Here is an 18263-nt window from a genome sequence, read left to right on the forward strand (position 1 = left end):
TTATTTGTACGAACTTAAAGCTTCTTCGCCTGCTCTCTCATGCGTGATCTCAGCGTTTTCACTGCACGCTGAGTAAAATCAAGATGTCGGGGGGGAATCAGTGGCTAAATGAAGTGAGCGGGACAGAAGAGCCCCGGGGCAGAGAGACGGGCCTGTCTCCTGAGGACATGCTTTCTGATGGGATATATTAGTCATGACTGCATGTCAACTTTTAATCTGTATTCGGTGTAATGCGGAGCGGGACGGTGGGAGACGGGAGGGTATAAAGCCAGCGAGGGGAAGGAGGGAATCCATATTCCTCTGTTGTGAATCCTGGATTGAATCAGAGCAGGTCCAAATGAATTCAGGCCCGTTCAAAGCGCCGGGACCGATCTCGTGGGCCATGTACTTCATGAGGAGGGGCCGAAACGCCAACGCACTCTTCGGTAAAGCCTCAACTCTTCTAGTTTCTCTCACACTTTCGTTCTTCATGAATCACATCGTGTTTTTTTTTTCCTTTTCTGCTCGCCATCTTCAGTTTCTCTGGTTTTTATCTTTCCCTCTCTGTAGAATGTGAAAGAGGAACTGTTGAAATAGGGAACAACAACTTCATGTTCCTTCATTACGTGTGTGTGTGAGAGAGAGTGTGTGTGTCCTTAAAATCAGGACTTTGTTTTTCAGATATAATATTTGCTTAATGTATGTTATTTCCAAGAAACAATACTCTGACCGTCTGATGCGAGATCTGACATGATTTGGTGTTTGCTTCCAAGTCGCCTTGTGGAAATGTTTCCAAAGGCCGAATTATACTAATTGTATTAATTTCAGAGGGAAGAAACCCATTTATAGTATTATATTGTATTCAGCGTGTGCTTCCTCCGTGGCTCAGCCGAACATGATCAGATATTTGTAACCCTGCAACGCTTGTCAATATATTTTATAGCCGACTACAAGCGCTATTGATTGCTCAACTTTCAGAGATCAGATTTCTCGAAATCAGTAAAACACAAGACGCGTCCAAGACCTGCGGTGCCTTCGTGCTAGAAAATCATTTATGATTGGCGTGCATGTTATATTATTTTCCCCGAAACTGATCCTTGCTTTCAGATTCAGCTGTTTTTATATGCTTTATTGGCTTGCTTTGAGTCCAAATTAATATTCATAAAATATATAACATATTATTCACTTTTAAATCAGTTCAACTATATCATGCAAATTTTAATTAGGGATTTAAATTGTAATTTTTATTCAGGCACTTTTAATATTTAATATTAATATTTATTTGTATTATTATTATAGATTATGCTTTATGTTAAGGTGATGTAGTTACGTTGTACTTACTCAAATAAGTATTAATTAATCACATACTATACGGTTAAGGTTTGTTTTAGGGTTAATTACTTGTAATTATGCATAATTGACTGTTTTTACTATAGTAAGTAAATGCAGTAACATGTAACTATGTCACCTTAAAATAATGTGTTACCTAATTATAATATACAGCCTATTTGTTTTAATATTTATAATAGATATTATTGTATTCTCAGTATTTTGTACCTAATAAACACAGTTACAAACATGATTATGTATAGTTTGAAAAGATTAACTAAGAAGTACAATTAATTTATATATATATATATATATATATATATATATATATATATATATATATATATATATATATATATGAAGAGTTCAGATGCAAAAGCCTCTAAGTGCCATCTGAAATTTTCTTCTAAAATTAGCATTTTTATCAAGTTCGTATATTTTGGTTCAGTAATTTCACTTTAATGACAATTAATAGGTCATTTTCATTGTCATTAAAGTGAAATAACTGAACATAAACATACAAGCTTGATAAAAAATGATCATTCTAGAAGAAAATTTCAGATGGCACTTAGAGGCTTTTGCATCTGAACTCTTCATATATATATATATATATATATATATATATATATATATATATGAAGAGTTCAGATGCAAAAGCCTCTAAGTGCCATCTGAAATTTTATATATATATACTGTATATATATATATATTTATATATATATATTCCTGTCCTCCTCCTTCTTTCTGGCTTCACTAGACTCGGATATGAAGTCTTTATTCTCAGATGAACTCAGATGTGTTATATATGTTCATAATCAGATAAACGTCTGGGTAAAAATCAAACGCCTGACTGATGTAAGTTCCTGATGTAATGAACAGGACAGTCAGTATTTTCAAAGTGATGACTTCAGGATTTGCATTTTGTTTCATATGTAATGTTCGGCACAAACAAGGAAGATGAGACATGAATAACACGGATCTCATAAAGCAGCTCTTTACATTTTTACAAATGAATCATGACCAGAAGAGAACTTTTAGTTCTTGGTGGTGTTATTGTTCTGAATTACTCCTGATTAATAAAACTCAATCTTGTGGGAATTGTACAGTCCTGATGAAGCCAAAGGAATCTCAAAAGCACAGTTTAATAATCAAGCTTTTGAAGAAGCCATCAGATCTATTTAAATGTAGCGTGTCCTTTTAACAAGGGCAGGCAAAGGTGATGATTTGGCCTTAAAACACGCCGTCAAGTTATTATTACATTACCATGCCAAAAAGAAAATGTGTGTGAGCGCCTGATTTCAGTAACTGTGCTTCCTTTACAGGACTGACAGTCTTTTGTCAGGGGTTTAGAATTCACATTCTATTCGTTTTACTGAAAGATGACAAAACATTTCTGTGTTGCTTCTTGTCGTCTCCACTTCTTGCATTAATCTAAGTCCTAACAGACTCCACATGTCTCATGCAGATCGACTGCTGCCCCCTGTTGGCCAGAAAACACCTCAGATTAGATCAGCACTTTTTATCTCCTGGAAACAATACTAAACAGTAGTCAGGACGTTTGACTATTTTTTTTACTCTTGCACATTTTAATTTGAACTTTTCCGACTGAATTTATTTGTCATCTAATTTATTTGAAGTTGCTATAATGAGAATCTGCTTGTTCTGCTGATATCGTGTTCCTTCTGATAAAATAGAAAACAACATCTCCTGGTACAAAACAAGCTAAATGTTTTCTCCCACTGCATTGACATGCGTAATAATCGATGTCTCTTATATTGTATAAAAAGTGTTTATGTGATAATATAATATAATATAATATAATATAATATAATATAATATAATATAATATAATTAAACAAGCTGTCTTTGCTGTTATTTACCCTGTATTTCATTTTCACCTGATATTCAGTTCCGTTTGATAAGTAACTTAAATCCAAATCAACAGTGAATCAGCGAGAGCGCGCGTCGAAGCACGCGCGAGGAATTCCATTGACTGCTCAGATCCATTTTTTCCCCCTCGGTTCGGACGGTCTTCTGATTGGCCGAGCCCATCGAGGTCTGTCATCACTGTCCAATGAGAGCGTTCGAGGAGGAGGCGTATGCAAATGAGCTGCCCTGGCTGGCGTTCCTGCGCTGCCCAGTGCCAGTAAAAGCGCGGATTCATTCACTCACAACGCATCATCATTCCCACCGCGAGCTGGATTCAGGAAGAACACTTTCTCTCAACAGCGTTTCGCGTGTACACAAGCGAGTGAATGCACTTTTTAGATAGTTTGAGAGCGCGAATGCGTCGGCGTCAGGTGCGCAACTTCACGCGCACTTTCCAAAGGATACGCGCGTGCCAAATCATCCTCTCTGATGTCTCCTGCTGAAAGAGGAACAACTTCTACATGAACTGATCAGAGTTCAGTTTAGGCTGAACCGCAGAGGTTTCTCACCTCGCCTAAAGGATAGTAAGCTTGAGCTCGTATCCTTGAGTCGCGCGCGTCAGAATCAGCTGCTCGTCTGGGATCCTGATCCTGATCCTGATCCTGACTGAGAACGGTGTTCAAAAGATACCAAATGGTTTTTCTTTGGGACGCCAAATACGGTAAGAGCGTTTCTGAGCTCTGGACACATGCGTAACGGCGGTTTCACGAGTCTATTTTTACGCGTCATGTTTCATAATATCTGAATGTCCATAGCTGTTAATAATCACTGAGACCTTTAACCTTAACCTAAAACATGATGTTAATGTGACATTCCCATAGGCAAAATACTACAGATTCACACGAAAAACTGCACAGTTACTGTCAAAGAAAGCAGTGTGAAATAATTAAAATCATGCAAAATAGCTTTAGTACAAAAGTGTTAAATAGCATTGCATTAAAATTCGAAATGAAAAATCAGCAACATGAGCAAAAAAATGAATAAGTATATGAATATAACTAAATATGAGAAAGAAAGAGATGAAAAATAAGACTAAATATGAATATGAGAGGCAGATATGTTATTCAGAAATGCACAATTTATACAAACAAGTACTTATTTTTGTAACTTAAGTACCATGATTAACATGTTTTAAATTCCTGAATTAAAAGCCATTTTGATATTTTTTGTTCTTATAGGTGTTAACTGTCCCAGAGATTGTAAAAAAAAAAATTATTAATATTTCCTCCAAAAGATTGTCCGCTGAATCACAGTCAGTGCGGTGTATCCAAAATATAGGAAAACATGTTGTCATATGAGAAGAAAACCTTAAAGCCAATTAAAAAAAAAAATATTGCATTTCAACCTTTTTATGAAAATGTATGTTTTATTCAGGTCAAATGGAACCATTAGAGAATTCATGAATAATATGTAAAATACTTTGGTAACACTTATTTTAGTGCCCTTGTAACACATGTAACATGTAGTTTAGTAATTACTATAAATTATGCATAATTGCATGCAACTAATCCTAATCCCAACCTAAGTACATGTTGTTAATTAATATTACTCAGTACTTAAATGTATAATGACACCTTAAAATAAAGTGCAACCAATATTCTCTTACTGATTTGAACAATGGTTAATTAAATTAAACCAGAATGTCTGTAGAAAATGTACGAGACCAACATGAATATAAAGATTATATTTTTAAGACTTTTTTAGAACAAAAGCAGAATACCTTTTTAAAAAATCTAGTTTTCATCCCACATACTGTGCCGTAAGAATCCGTCTCGTTCTTTAAGTCTCATATGTCTGGCCTATATGGCGTCCAGCATTTGTGCTGTGTTTTATTCTTTCTGCAAATGCATCTCTCTCTCTCTTCTCTCGCCCCGAACACCCGTCGACAGACTCCAGGTTTGTGTTTGTATTGGAGAGCGCAGTGGTTCTCTGTCACGTGTTCAGCACTCATGTGGCATTGATTGTGGTCGGCCCGAATGACCGCAGGCCTGACGGTTTTAAAGCTTTCATACGCCTCTGAGGCACAGAAGTCAGCCAGGGTTACGGCACCTGGTTTGCTCGGAAAAAGTTTTTTTTTTTTTACAAATGTGTGGGCATGACCAAAACTGTGCCAATGCATAAAATGAGAAATTGTTCCTTTGAATAACAAAAGTGAAAATAACATAACTTCATAGCTTATATCTTGTCATGTTTTTTGTCTCAACTCAAAATCACTGTAATTCACGGCTGCAAGAGTCTTATGGCTTTGAAGATATTATTCTGCCTAGTAATACAGTGCAGAGCAATGCACGTGTGCATACAGTATGTTGATCCTGTGGCATCGAATGTTGCTCACTTTAGATCTCATTTGATATAAATACATTAACAAATACATTGTTTTTGCAACTGTGATATATTGTAAACTTTATTTTTTTCCTATTGTTGCCATGCATTATAGTAATTCAACTATAGTTAAGTAATGTTTTGTTGTCCCAACTCAAAGTAAAGTCACTGTAATAGAAGGCCGCAAATGTCTTTTATTTAAGATACCAATGTTTAAATAAATAATTGTACTAAAATCAATTATTCTGCTTAGTAATACAGTCAGTGCCGAGCAATGCATCAATTCGCATGTGTGTATATGGAGGTCCTGTCGTCAGTGGCATAAAATATTACTCATTCAGTCTCACTTTAGATCTCATTTTATAAAAAATCTCAGATTTATTTTTATATATTGCAAACTTCATGTTTTCTAATAGTTGCCATGCATTATAGTCATTTTACTATGGTTAACTAATGTTTTTTTTGGCCCAACTCAAAGTTAAGTCACTGTAATAGAAGGCCGCAAATGTGTTTTATATAAGATGCCAATGTTTAATAGCTAATTTTCCTAGAAATAATTATTCTGCCCAAGTGCAAAACAAAGAAGCATCTCACATTTACTATTATTGCAAAAGTGAAATACTGTACATGTTAAATTTTTTTCTTATTGTTCTCATGAAAGGCCTAATGCACACGTGTGTTTCAGAACCTGCGCCTGGGCGACGCTTCACGCCTCCCTCGACGACCCTGAGCTCGGGGAAGATGAACGAGGGTTTGCCTCTGGGCGCTCAGGAGAGCAGTGGCGCCGCCCTGGTGGGGAAACTGCGCATGGCTGACCGGAGCATGGTGGAGGTGCTCTCGGACCACCCAGGAGAACTGGTGCGCACCGACAGCCCAAACTTCCTCTGCTCCGTCCTGCCAACACACTGGCGCTGCAACAAGACCCTGCCCATCGCTTTCAAGGTACTCCACCACAGACCTCTCATGGGTTAATGATACTTGGCAATGTGAAGAAGAAGAATGCATGTGTTTCCTTAAGAGGAGCGAGCTACTGTGTTTCTATTTGTTCTAACTGTAAACCAATTTAGTCATATTTTTTTAAAGTTGTCAATTGTAGCAGTAGTACATTTGCACAACTCGCAGTAATGCCATATTAAGTCTACTCGACTATCAGACAAACTTGTGCTAAGTGCTTATATGGACATTTTAAAATCTTACAATCTCACTTTTTTTTTTTTTAATGCACATCCTTAATTAAGCTAATGATTTGGAGGGAAACGTCAGTAATTGTTGCTAATCTCTTGTCGTCATGGGTGACTGCAACATCTTTCATCATCATCTTCCGCATTTGGCAAATGACGGTAAAAATGCGAACCACCCAGTCTTGCCAAAAGCAGAGCGTAGTCCTGCGAGGCATGTGTGCTCTCTGAAACAAAGAGATGAAGAATGAGCTGACATTTACAGTTAATATGCAAATAACCGGCTCATTTAGTTTAGATATGGAGATATTGCACAAGTGGATGTGACGCAGGACAGTATAGAGGATTTGAATGTGGTTTGGGTTTCAGTATCTGCCCAATGCTTTTGCTTAATAATAAAGTCATTAAATATGTTTATTAATACGATCTATCGGTAAGTATAATAATAACGAAATTACAGGAAAATATATACATATACATGTCAAAAATGTTCAGTTGCATATACACACTAGTGTTTGGAGTCAATAAGATTTTTTTTATTTAAACAAATTAATACTTATTCAGCAGAGATGCATCAAATTCATCAAAAGTGACAGTAAAAAACATTTAAAATGTTACATTTGAGAACATAAACTTTGTTCATCAAAGAATCCTGAAGAAAATGGATCTCAGTTTCCGCAAAAACAGTTTTCAACATTGATAATGATAAAAGGCATTATTTATTAATTATATTTTAAAACGTATTCAAATAGAGAAATCTATTTTATTATTTTTAATCATTTTAGTAATAGTTGTCGCTTTTTTAGTTCATCATCCATCAGACTTTTCATTGTAACACAGTGTGATAATTGCCGTACGTTGTATTTTTGGAGTGTTTCTAAAATAGAGTCTTGATGTAACAAAGTAACATATCTTGCTCATTCATTGATTGACAGGTGGTTGCCCTCGGCGACATCCCTGACGGCACACTGGTCACTGTAATGGCCGGCAACGATGAGAATTATTCTGCCGAGCTCCGAAACGCCACGGCCGCCATCAAGAACCAAGTGGCCCGTTTCAACGACCTGCGTTTCGTCGGCCGCAGCGGACGAGGTTAGAAGTGACGATGCATATGCATAAAACTTACTCACTTACTCCTCAAAATGTTTGAGCGAAGGAAACACGGTGGATGAAACTCAGCGCTGAGCCGTGACGGAGATATTTTAATGCAGTGTCTGCGGTGCACAGAAGTATGTGTGTGTACATGCTTGGTTAATTGCGTATATATGTTCCTATTTGTGTTGATACAGCGCTCACACGTCAACACAGACCATTACCAGTCGCTTCCTGTGGCAGTCAAATACTGTAGGTCTTATCTATTTAAAACACAAGCCTCTGTGTACACTAGCTAGTTGTCCAGCGCGTTGACGTTTGAAGCACTTCTCTGTGGTACCGCAGTGCAGTAATGACATTTTTGTGGCCTGTATTTTAGATATTCAAAACTCAAAACGCATCTCTCGGGACAACTTCTGGCGGTATTCATGATGTGTGAATTGAGATGACAGAGTAGTTAGTCAACAGAATGACTAGCTTCTGGGAAATGAGTAAGGGGTCCCCCAGGGCTCTGTTCAAGGCCCGATTTGATTTCGTTGATATAGCCCTCCACACTAACACCGCTGCCTTTAACACACATGCCTGGACCTGCAGTAAACATACAAATGCATACACACTCCTTTGTCTTGCCCTCTTTTGTCTGCATCATCATTTGAACGCAGCATAATAGGGGCAACAAAGTCGATGTTTGCAACAGGTGTGTTTGCGTGCTTTGAGAGCAGAATGCAAAATGAAATGTTTGTGTACAGAGAAAAGCGTAAATGTTTAGTCAAGATTGTTAAACAAAAAAATATTTTATTGCATGAAAGTCTTGCATTTCAGTGCATCTCAGACATGCACATCCTCACAGACTGTTGTTTATCCAAGCGACGCTTGTGTTTTTGTGTGTGTGTGTGTGTGTGAGAGCAGCTGCACTCTGATGCGATGGAAGTGATTAGGTTTAGTGCCGGAAAAGAGTGCGGGTCGAAAAAAAACAGCGTGTTAAGTAAGGGAGAAATGTAAACTATGCATATCTATGCACTCTTGCTACTCTGTATTATGCAGATGTGTAGATAAGACAGCAAAGACTGCATCTGTGTGTGTGTGTGTGTGTGGCTTTTCACGTCCATCAAACGCTTTGTTCTCGCTGCCTTGTGGGCTGTTGATTCACTCGATGTTTTCAAGTACATTTATTAAGAGTCTTGCTGTGTCAGTTGGACTTGTCAGTGCACACACACGGCATACAGTAACATAGACACAGATAAACAAATTATAAACAAATTCCCCCACCTCACACACACACACACACACACGCTTTGTATGGGACCGTCCCCCTGAGAAACACTGTGCACTTCCTCCCTGTTTGGACACTGAGTCTCTCAGACAGAATGACTCCCGTCCAGACGCTAAACCACTGAACCACAGTGTGTGTGTGTGTGTGTGTGTGTGTGTGTGTGTGTGTGTGTATTAGTGCAGAAGGTTTTGTGATGAGTGTGTTAGACAGGAACAGCTTAGCTGTTTTGCATTTATATTTCTTGAGAATTCATATACAAAAACGTACCGTGGCAGTGTCAGATACTAATATCTAATTATTACCATATAAATATAGCAGGGAATTTACATGCCTCCAAATGGTACTTTACAAAATATCATGGTATTATCATAGTAAAAGACTGCTCAAATGTGATATCAGATACTATGGTACTATTTAACTTATTTAATGAGGCCTTCACTATTTCAATGGCCATTATGATTGAGCAGAGTGTTTCTGTTGATCTCTTTCTCTAATATTATATTTTATTTATTTATTTATTTTTTCTATCTTTATATTTTGCTGTGTTCTATTCTATTTTTACTTTTAACTGAGCAACACTTTTTAAAGTGCTAAATATTTTTTTTACATGGCACTAATATTCATGTACTGTGGTTTTTTACATGGTAGTTAAGAAATACCACTAGTACCGTGGTTTTGTAAGTGAGATATTACTGTGGTGCCATGTTCAAAATAATCAGGGTAATACCATGATACTAATACTAATGATTTATTCATTCACTTGCAAAAAAAAAAGTTAAACAATACTACCACGTTTTAAAAAAAATGTTATGGTATTCTTGGAAGTACCTTGCAGCTTCATAGAGATACCATGGTACGCGAATTTTAGTATCATTTAGTATATTTCACAGTTTACCATCTGATACCATCATTGTACCGCAAAGTAGATTTAAAAAGGTTTACTATGATATTGAAATGGTTCTTTAAAGAATACCATGCATATACTATAACATATGATAATATAATAATCATGGTACCGGGTCCAACAAAACACAACAACATTTTAACACACAATTTATTACCATAGTCATGGTAGTGCCATGGTATTCTTGAAAGTACCTTGTATTTCTCATATAAATACCATGGTATATATATTTTAGTACCATTTAAGTTTGTTTTTTAAGGCTTTAATGTGGTATTTACATGGTACTTCAATTCCTGCCTGTCCAAAAACATGGTACACTCTAAAAAAATGCTGGGTTGTTTCAACCCAACTTTGGGTCAAATATGGACAAACCCAGCTGTTGGGTTAAATTTTTTTTAATTACGTTAAACGTTTGGGTGTGTCCATATTTGACCCAAAGTTGGGTTAAAACAACCCAGCATTTTTTTAGAGTGTATTATCATAACGTGGTACCGATACCATGGTACTCCGATGCATTTCGAAGAATACCATGGTACTTTATTGTAAAGTGAATGTTCTGAGCAGTAAGTGCAGATTCTTAGCGCAGTATTACAGCGTTGTAAGTGTGTTTTCCCTGGATGTGATGTGATGTTTGTGTGTTGTTTATGTCTGTGTGAGATCATCGTAGACAGAAGTGGATCGGTGTTGTCAAAGCGACTGCGCTCAGAATAGCACCTGGCATCGGACTCAAGCGCTGATCCTGTGTGTGCGTGTGTGTCTGCACATCTGCGCATACGTGTGTGTGGTCAAACCGGTAGTTTGTCATATTTTGGGGAACAGCTTGGAGTTTTTCCCAGCTCTATGTTTCTGGCCGTATAACGACTAGCGCGCGCGCGTGTGTAACCGTACCTTTCTTTGGCCGACGATCTTAGGCCCGTTTAGTGCTGTGTAACTCAAACCTGCTTCTGGCACGCAAAGGGACGCCTCTCTGGGGTCCTTCTCATCGTCATAGCGATGAGTGACAGGTGAAAGCATCAGGAATTGTGGGTACAGACCCCAGCTCCCATAATCCTCTCAGTTCATAGTCAAATCCGGTTTGTGTAGTTTGGCACATACGCACGTCTCGTCAGTCAGAGAAGCAGCTCATTATGAAACCGTAAATTAAAATCTTGCATCTCATTATGATCTGAGTGAGTTTGTTGAATCGAGCAGCCTGTGTGTGAATTAATACAAACAATGAATTTCAGGAGAGTCAGTTTTTTTTTCCAGGGATTATATTCAAGACAGTTTTGGAGGATTGAGCTTGTCGTTTGGCACCAGTGACAGGCTTAATGGCAGTGATCCAAAATACCTCTCAAAACACTCAAAATCACACTGATAATAATCATAAATGTTTCTTGAGCATCAGATCATCATATTAGAGTGATTTCTGAAGGATCATGTGACACTGAAGACTGGAGTAATGATGCTGAAAATTCAGCTTTGATCACAGGATATAAATTACACTTTACTATATATTCACATAGAAAACAGATGATTTACGTCGTAATAATATTTCACAATTTTACTGTACTTTGCTCAAAGAAATGCAGTCTTGGTGAGCAGAAGAAAAAACTTACTTAAAAAAGTAAAAAAAAAAAAAAGGACTAATTATGGTCTAATTACTGACTAATAATATAGATGATTGTCTATGGAAATAGATTAGATAAAAAAAATAAAAAAATAAGAAACTACATTTTAGATAAAGAAAATTAAACCTATTTTGGATTTTGGATGTTTTATTGTCATTTTTGTTATGCTGATTCTCATCATTTTATGTGACGTATTAATGACGTTTTGCATTAAAGTGTTGAGAATGTGCTTAATAGAAAATAATCTCCTAAAGGTCCTATATTTTCTTTATGCAAAATCCTATTTGTTTCTTTTGACTTTTTAAATGCAATCTTGACTGATTTTGTGTGTGTGTGTGTGTGTGTGTGTGTGTGTGTGTGTGTGTGTGTGTGTGTGTGTGTGTGTGTGTGTGTGTGTGTGTGTGTGTGTGTGTGTGTGTGTGTGTGTGTGTGTGTGTGTGTGTGTGTGTGTGTGTGTGTGTGTGTGTGTGTGTACATCTGAGTACATGTGAAATCTGCATGTCTGTGTGTCGTGGCTCCTCTCAATATCTCACTGAATTATTTCAGAATCTCTCTCTCTCTCTCTCTCTCTCTCTCTCTCTCTCTCTCTCTCTCTCTCTCCGAGATCCTCCATGTGTCCTCTGTTTATTTGGGGACTCGGTCACATGACGTGTTGTTTGGCCCGTGTCTCATCTGTACCGTCTGAACTCTGTCTCTGTTTAAGGACACAACAAAAGCGACTGTAAATTCCCTTCCGTCTCTGATTGTGGGTTTTTAATGCACTAATGACGACAGCCGTCCATCCGATAGATCAGCCGAAATGTCTTCGTCCAGAAATAGTCTCGTCTCGTCCGTGTGTTTTACAGTCTCACACTCCTTAAACGAACACATCTGACATGTAGCAACTAATAGATATATCCAGTGCTGACTCTGAATGCAGATGTTGATTTCTGAGCTGTGTGTTTGTGTTTCTCAGGGAAGAGTTTCACTCTCACCATCACCGTCTTCACAAACCCTCCTCAGGTGGCCACGTATCAGAGAGCCATCAAGATCACGGTGGACGGGCCCCGAGAACCACGCCGTGAGTGACACACACACACACACACAGTTGCATCACACTTATAAACGTGCACGTTAGATAGCAAATGCTACATTGTTGTCATGTGACCTTCAGACATTTTTACGTGTTAAAGGGCTGGTATAATGCCCTTTTCACACGATGTAAAATAAGTCTCTGATGTCCCCAGAGTGTGTGTGTGAAGTTTTAGCTCAAAATACCCCACAGATATTTTTATATAGCATGTTAAAATGTGAGCAAAAAAAACACACTGTTTTTGTGTCTGTCCCTTTAAATGCAAATGAGCTGCTGTTCCCGGCACAGAGGGCGGAGCTTCAAGAGCTTGTGTGTGTGTGTGTGTGTGTGTGTGTGTGTGTGTGTGTGTGTGTGTGTGTGTGTGTGTGTGTGTTAGCATCTCTGATTACCTCACACAAACACACTGAATATTTCAAAAACTTTTAGCCTTTTATGTTCAAACCGGAGTCAGACGATGATGGAGAGACTCAAGAAGAAGAGACAACATGTAGAAGCAACAGGACATTTCTGAATGGTTAGTTGATGAGTTTATGAAGCTGATGTGTAGTTATCTTCTAGTCATTGATTAGCATATTCTGTCATGATATCTATAAATTGCGTTCCCGGGGGCGGGGTTTATGTAAATTTTAGGGTTTGTGATGTCACTAACCCATGAAGAAGCTCGTTGTAGTTCCTACCAGCCGTTTGTTGTAGTCCTTAAAAATAGATTTCTGTATCTTCCTTTGCTCTGAACTTTGAGCGTCGTAACTTTGCAGATGTAGTTTATGCTCACACAGCAACATTACACACTAACTAATGTTAAAAAAGTGAAATCATAATCAACCACCCCTTTATGATACTTGTTGTGGCCATACTTGCATTCAGAGATGTAGGCTAGCATTTGCACTAGCGACTGGTGTTGTTATCCTCATGTCATCACTGGTTTCGTCAGCTTCAGCTGGACGTGTTTGATGTGGTTTGTCTGTCGGCGTGAGGGTGTGTGTTGGTTGCAGGATGAGGTTTCATTTCATCTTTGCTGTGATTTCACTCAGTTAAACAAGCAACTGGTGAGATTGAAGTCTGATTGTTACAGTATGTTGGTTCACAATTCATGTCTCGTACAAACTAGTACAACATGGTATCATACTTATTAGTAGTATTTAACTTACTTATTAGTAGTATTAATAGTTCTTTAGTAATTATAATTATTTTTATTAATTTGTATTATGTATTAAGATGTTATTGTTTTTCATTATTATTATTATAATTAATAATAAGTGTTGTATTAACTAATTATTATAATTACTAAAGTATTAGTATTAATAATAATGAAAAACATAATAACATCTTAATACATAATAGAAATTATTAGTAAAAATAATTATTAATAATAATTATGATTAATTATAATACGTATTGAATTAACTTATTATTATAATTTCTAAATTATTATTAGTATTATTAATAATAATGAAAAACATAAAATCTTAATACATAATAGAAATTATTAGTAAAAATAATTATAATTACTAAAGTATAATTATTATGTGTTTCCATTATTGTTATAAATATTATTATTAATAATAATTATGATTCATTATTATTGTATTAATTAATTATTATAATTACTAAAGGATTATTAGTATTATTAATAATAATGAATCATATTTATATTATAATTAATTTTACTTTTAATATTTATTATATATTCATATATTATTATTGTGTTTTTCATTATTATATGTATTAACTAATTACGAAAGTTACTAAAGTATGGTTAGTATTATTAATAATAATGAAAAACATAATAATAACATCTTAATACTTAAATATTATTAGTAAAAATAATTATAATTACTAAAGTATAATTATTATGTTTTTCCATTATTGTTATTCATATTATGAATAATAATAACTATGATTAATTATTATTATTGTATTAATTAATTATTATAATTACTAAAGTATTATTAGTATTAATAATAATGAAAAATATTTATATTATAATTAGTTTTACTTATAATATTTATAATATATTCAGATATTATTATTATGTTTTTCATTATTATGATTATATGTATTAACTAATTACAAAAGTTACTAAAGTATTGTTAGTATTATTAATAATAATGAAAAACATAATAATAACATCTTAATACTTAAATATTATTAGTAAAAATAATTATAATTACTAAAGTATAATTATTATGTTTTTCCATTATTGTTATTCATATTATGAATAATAATAACTATGATTAATTATTATTATTGTATTAATTAATTATTATAATTACTAAAGTATTATTAGTATTAATAATAATGAAAAATATTTATATTATAATTAGTTTTACTTATAATATTTATAATATATTCAGATATTATTATTATGTTTTTCATTATTATGATTATATGTATTAACTAATTACAAAAGTTACTAAAGTATTGTTAGTATTATTAATAATAATGAAAAACATAATAATAACATCTTAATACTTAAATATTATTAGTAAAAATAATTATAATTACTAAAGTATTATTGTTTTTTCCATTATTGTTATTAATATTACTAATAATAATACTTTACTAATTATAATAATTAATTAATACAATAATATTTACTATGTACTAAGTTTATTATTGTTGTTGTTATTTATATGATTATTTATCATTTAGTGACTATAATAATTTAATAATATTTAATAATGTCCATTATTAGTATTATTAAAATGTTATATTATTAAAAGCATATCACCTGTTATTTGTAATCATGCTGGTTTTAATGTAGTTTGTGCTGCTCACACTAGTGTAAAGTGTGTTTTAATAGCGTGTCTGTCTGTATATGAACGCGTATCACGCACATGTTGGCGGCTCTATTCCCCGTTGGTCCGTTATTCCGGTCGGGAATCCTTCGGACGGCGCCACTCCACATATATTCCGGGTCAGTCTGGCGGGATGCGCTGGCCGGGTCTTCAAAGCTCTCTGGTTTCAGCAGGACTTCCTCGCTCGCGTGCAGATGATGGTTTCACACAGCTGTCTTTTCTGTTCCTTTCCGTTTGCCTTTCTCTCTCATCACCTGTGATCATTAATCCAAGTCTCTGTGTGTGAGGTCAGAGCCACACACACACACACACACACACACACCAGACAGAACAGCGCCCCCTACTGGAGCAGTGACACGCTGGTCTCCTCAGTCAGCATCATTAGTAGGATGTGAGATGTACAGAAGTGTGTGTGTGTGTGTGTGTGTGTGTGTGTGTGTGTGTGTGTGTGTGTGTGTGTGTGTGTGTGTGTGTGTGTGTGTGGTCAGCAGTGCTGTACTGATTACATATAATCTGGATTATATAATCAGATTCCAAAAATTAAGAATATTAAGTTTTAAAAGTCAGATTACAGTTGCTTTTTTATGGATTACATGATTACACATTATTCTCACAATAGCTGTTCATTAAGTTCGTCCTAATTATTATTTGTTTTCTTTAAAATTTTCTAATAAAATCATATCGCTTAAATACATTAGGAAAGCCAATTTTGCGGAATTCCACACACGTCTATATTTATTTTAAGTTAATATTTCAATAATTTAATAAAACACTTGCATGTTCACGGTTCTCTGATGTCTAATAATTGTCACAATGATGCACAGGTACACATAAGCAGTTTGTTGTTAATGTTCAACGTTTCTGTTTTTACTGGTCATTTTTATGATTTCATTTAATTATTAGCTTTCACAAACCCAATCTGGTGTAATGTAATGTTTAATGCACTTCTATATGCTGATAATAACATTTTTTTTTCCCGTTTTTAATTTTTTATATCAATATGGTGCACAACAATTCTTTAAATCTATGTGTCAAATAAGTTGGGTGTCAAAGTAATCAAAAAGTAGTCCGAATACATTACCAAATATTTGTAATTCAATAGATTACGTTACTAACTGCAATTTGTTATCAGCAATTGACTACATTTTGTAAGCATTAAACCATCAGATCATAGTGTACATGTCTAATAGTTGTTGTGTTTGTGTGCTTAAGTGGCTTTGATTGTGTTAATGGACAGTCAGTAACTAAATCGTTCTCTCTCATCTCCGTTGTGTGTGTGTGTGTGTGTGTGTGTGTGTGTGTGTGTGTGTGTCCAGGCCACCGACAGAAGCCGGATGAAGCGGTAAAGCCCGGCGCGTTAGCTTTCTCTGAGCAGTTGAGGCGAAGTGCCATGCGCTGCAGTCCACACCATGGCCCCGCCCCCCGCCCCGCCCTGACCACGCCCCCTTTCAGCAGCCCCGCCCACAGCCAGATCCCCGGTGAGTTACACCTGTACCTGTACCTGACGCGCATCTCTGCATCAGTGTTGGGGTAACTCATTACAAGTAACTTTAAGGTTTAAGGTTTACTTTATTGTCCCAGAGGGAAATTTGTATTGGGCTCAAAAATATCACATAAAACAAATAGTAAAATGACAAAATAACACAATACAAAAACACCATAACACACAAATTAGAAAGAGAGAAAAAAAAATGTACTTAATGTAATTTAATATCTTAATGGCTAAAGGAATAACTTTTTCAAATAAGTAACGCAAATTACTTTGTTTCCACATGTATTGACTGACAGCTCTCCTGTCCCCATGTTGTGCAGAGGCGTGTGTGTGTGTGTGTGTGTTAGGGGTGGAACGGTACATGTATTCGTATTGAACCGAAACGGAACGGGCGTCACGGTTCGGTGTATAAATTTACACAGGGAATACACGCTATAAAAATAAATAAAACTCGCGTGCAAATTAATTAATGTAATGCGGAACTACTGTTAGATGCGCGGGTTCTTTAGGGACACCTAATCTGTAGCTCCGCCTTAGCTCTGAAGCTGGCTGCGATGTAAAGATTGCAATGCTGGAATATGTTGTGTGTGTGTGAGAGAGAGAAAGAGAGAGAGAGGCGCGGGCGCGATCGAAAAGTCGCAAAGTGTTTACTTATATTTGTGTGTGTGTGAGGCGCGGGCGCGATTGAACAGTGGAAACATAAAAACAAACTCCGTCATTTTGTTTATACAGGACATCATTCAAACTGCAAAGTGTTTAAGTTACTGTTAATTAAAATTTTAAGGAAAACAAATATATTAATCTGAAATGTAGCAAATTAATTTTCAATTCATTCAGGTGCAATTACCAAACATATATCAAGGTCTTTTTGTCTTTTTATTAATTTAATTAATAAACTAATTATATAAAACTATTGTCAGTGCACTACAAATCAACTGGTTCTATGCCTTTACTTTATTAATAAAACTTATTTAAAAATACAAGGCTTAAGACATTTATTTTCCTTTGGTGGAACAGCCTGAGACGCACAAGCCTTCTGCATTTCTGTTTTGCTTTTCCCTCCATTGTACCGAACTCGTACCGAACCGTGATGTCTGAACCGAGGTGTGAACCGAACCGTGACTTCTGTGTACCGTTCCACCCCTAGTGTGTGTGTGTGTGTGTGTGTGTGTGAACATGATGGTTATTGTAGTTCTAGACTAAAAGTAAAAGTGCATTTACTCATCTCTCTTGCACAAAAAAAAAAAAAATCAATATTCCTCAAAATTAATAAAATCAGTGAAAT

At 35.7% G+C, this 18263-nt stretch overlaps 1 protein-coding gene across 7 annotated transcripts in view; it reads left to right on the forward strand.

Moving 5' to 3' along the window:
- The window catches only part of runx1 (RUNX family transcription factor 1), a 68821-nt gene that overhangs the window by 36487 nt on the left and 14071 nt on the right, over positions 1 to 18263 (forward strand). For 5 of the 7 annotated variants that reach the window (XM_079848147.1, XM_079848146.1, XM_079848149.1 and 2 more), the window contains 4 exons: positions 6245 to 6501; positions 7673 to 7829; positions 12572 to 12676; positions 16803 to 16964. In XM_079848147.1, the coding sequence (XP_079704273.1) occupies positions 6245 to 6501; positions 7673 to 7829; positions 12572 to 12676; positions 16803 to 16964 (681 nt within the window). Of the gene's footprint in view, positions 1 to 3233; positions 3899 to 6244; positions 6502 to 7672; positions 7830 to 12571; positions 12677 to 16802; positions 16965 to 18263 lie in introns of those variants that run through there. The other 2 variants (XM_079848152.1, XM_079848151.1) reach the window with 2 other exon arrangements.

This window comes from Squalius cephalus (genome assembly GCF_949319135.1).
Source record: "Squalius cephalus genome assembly, chromosome: 2".
Taxonomy (NCBI): Eukaryota; Metazoa; Chordata; class Actinopteri; order Cypriniformes; family Leuciscidae; genus Squalius; species Squalius cephalus.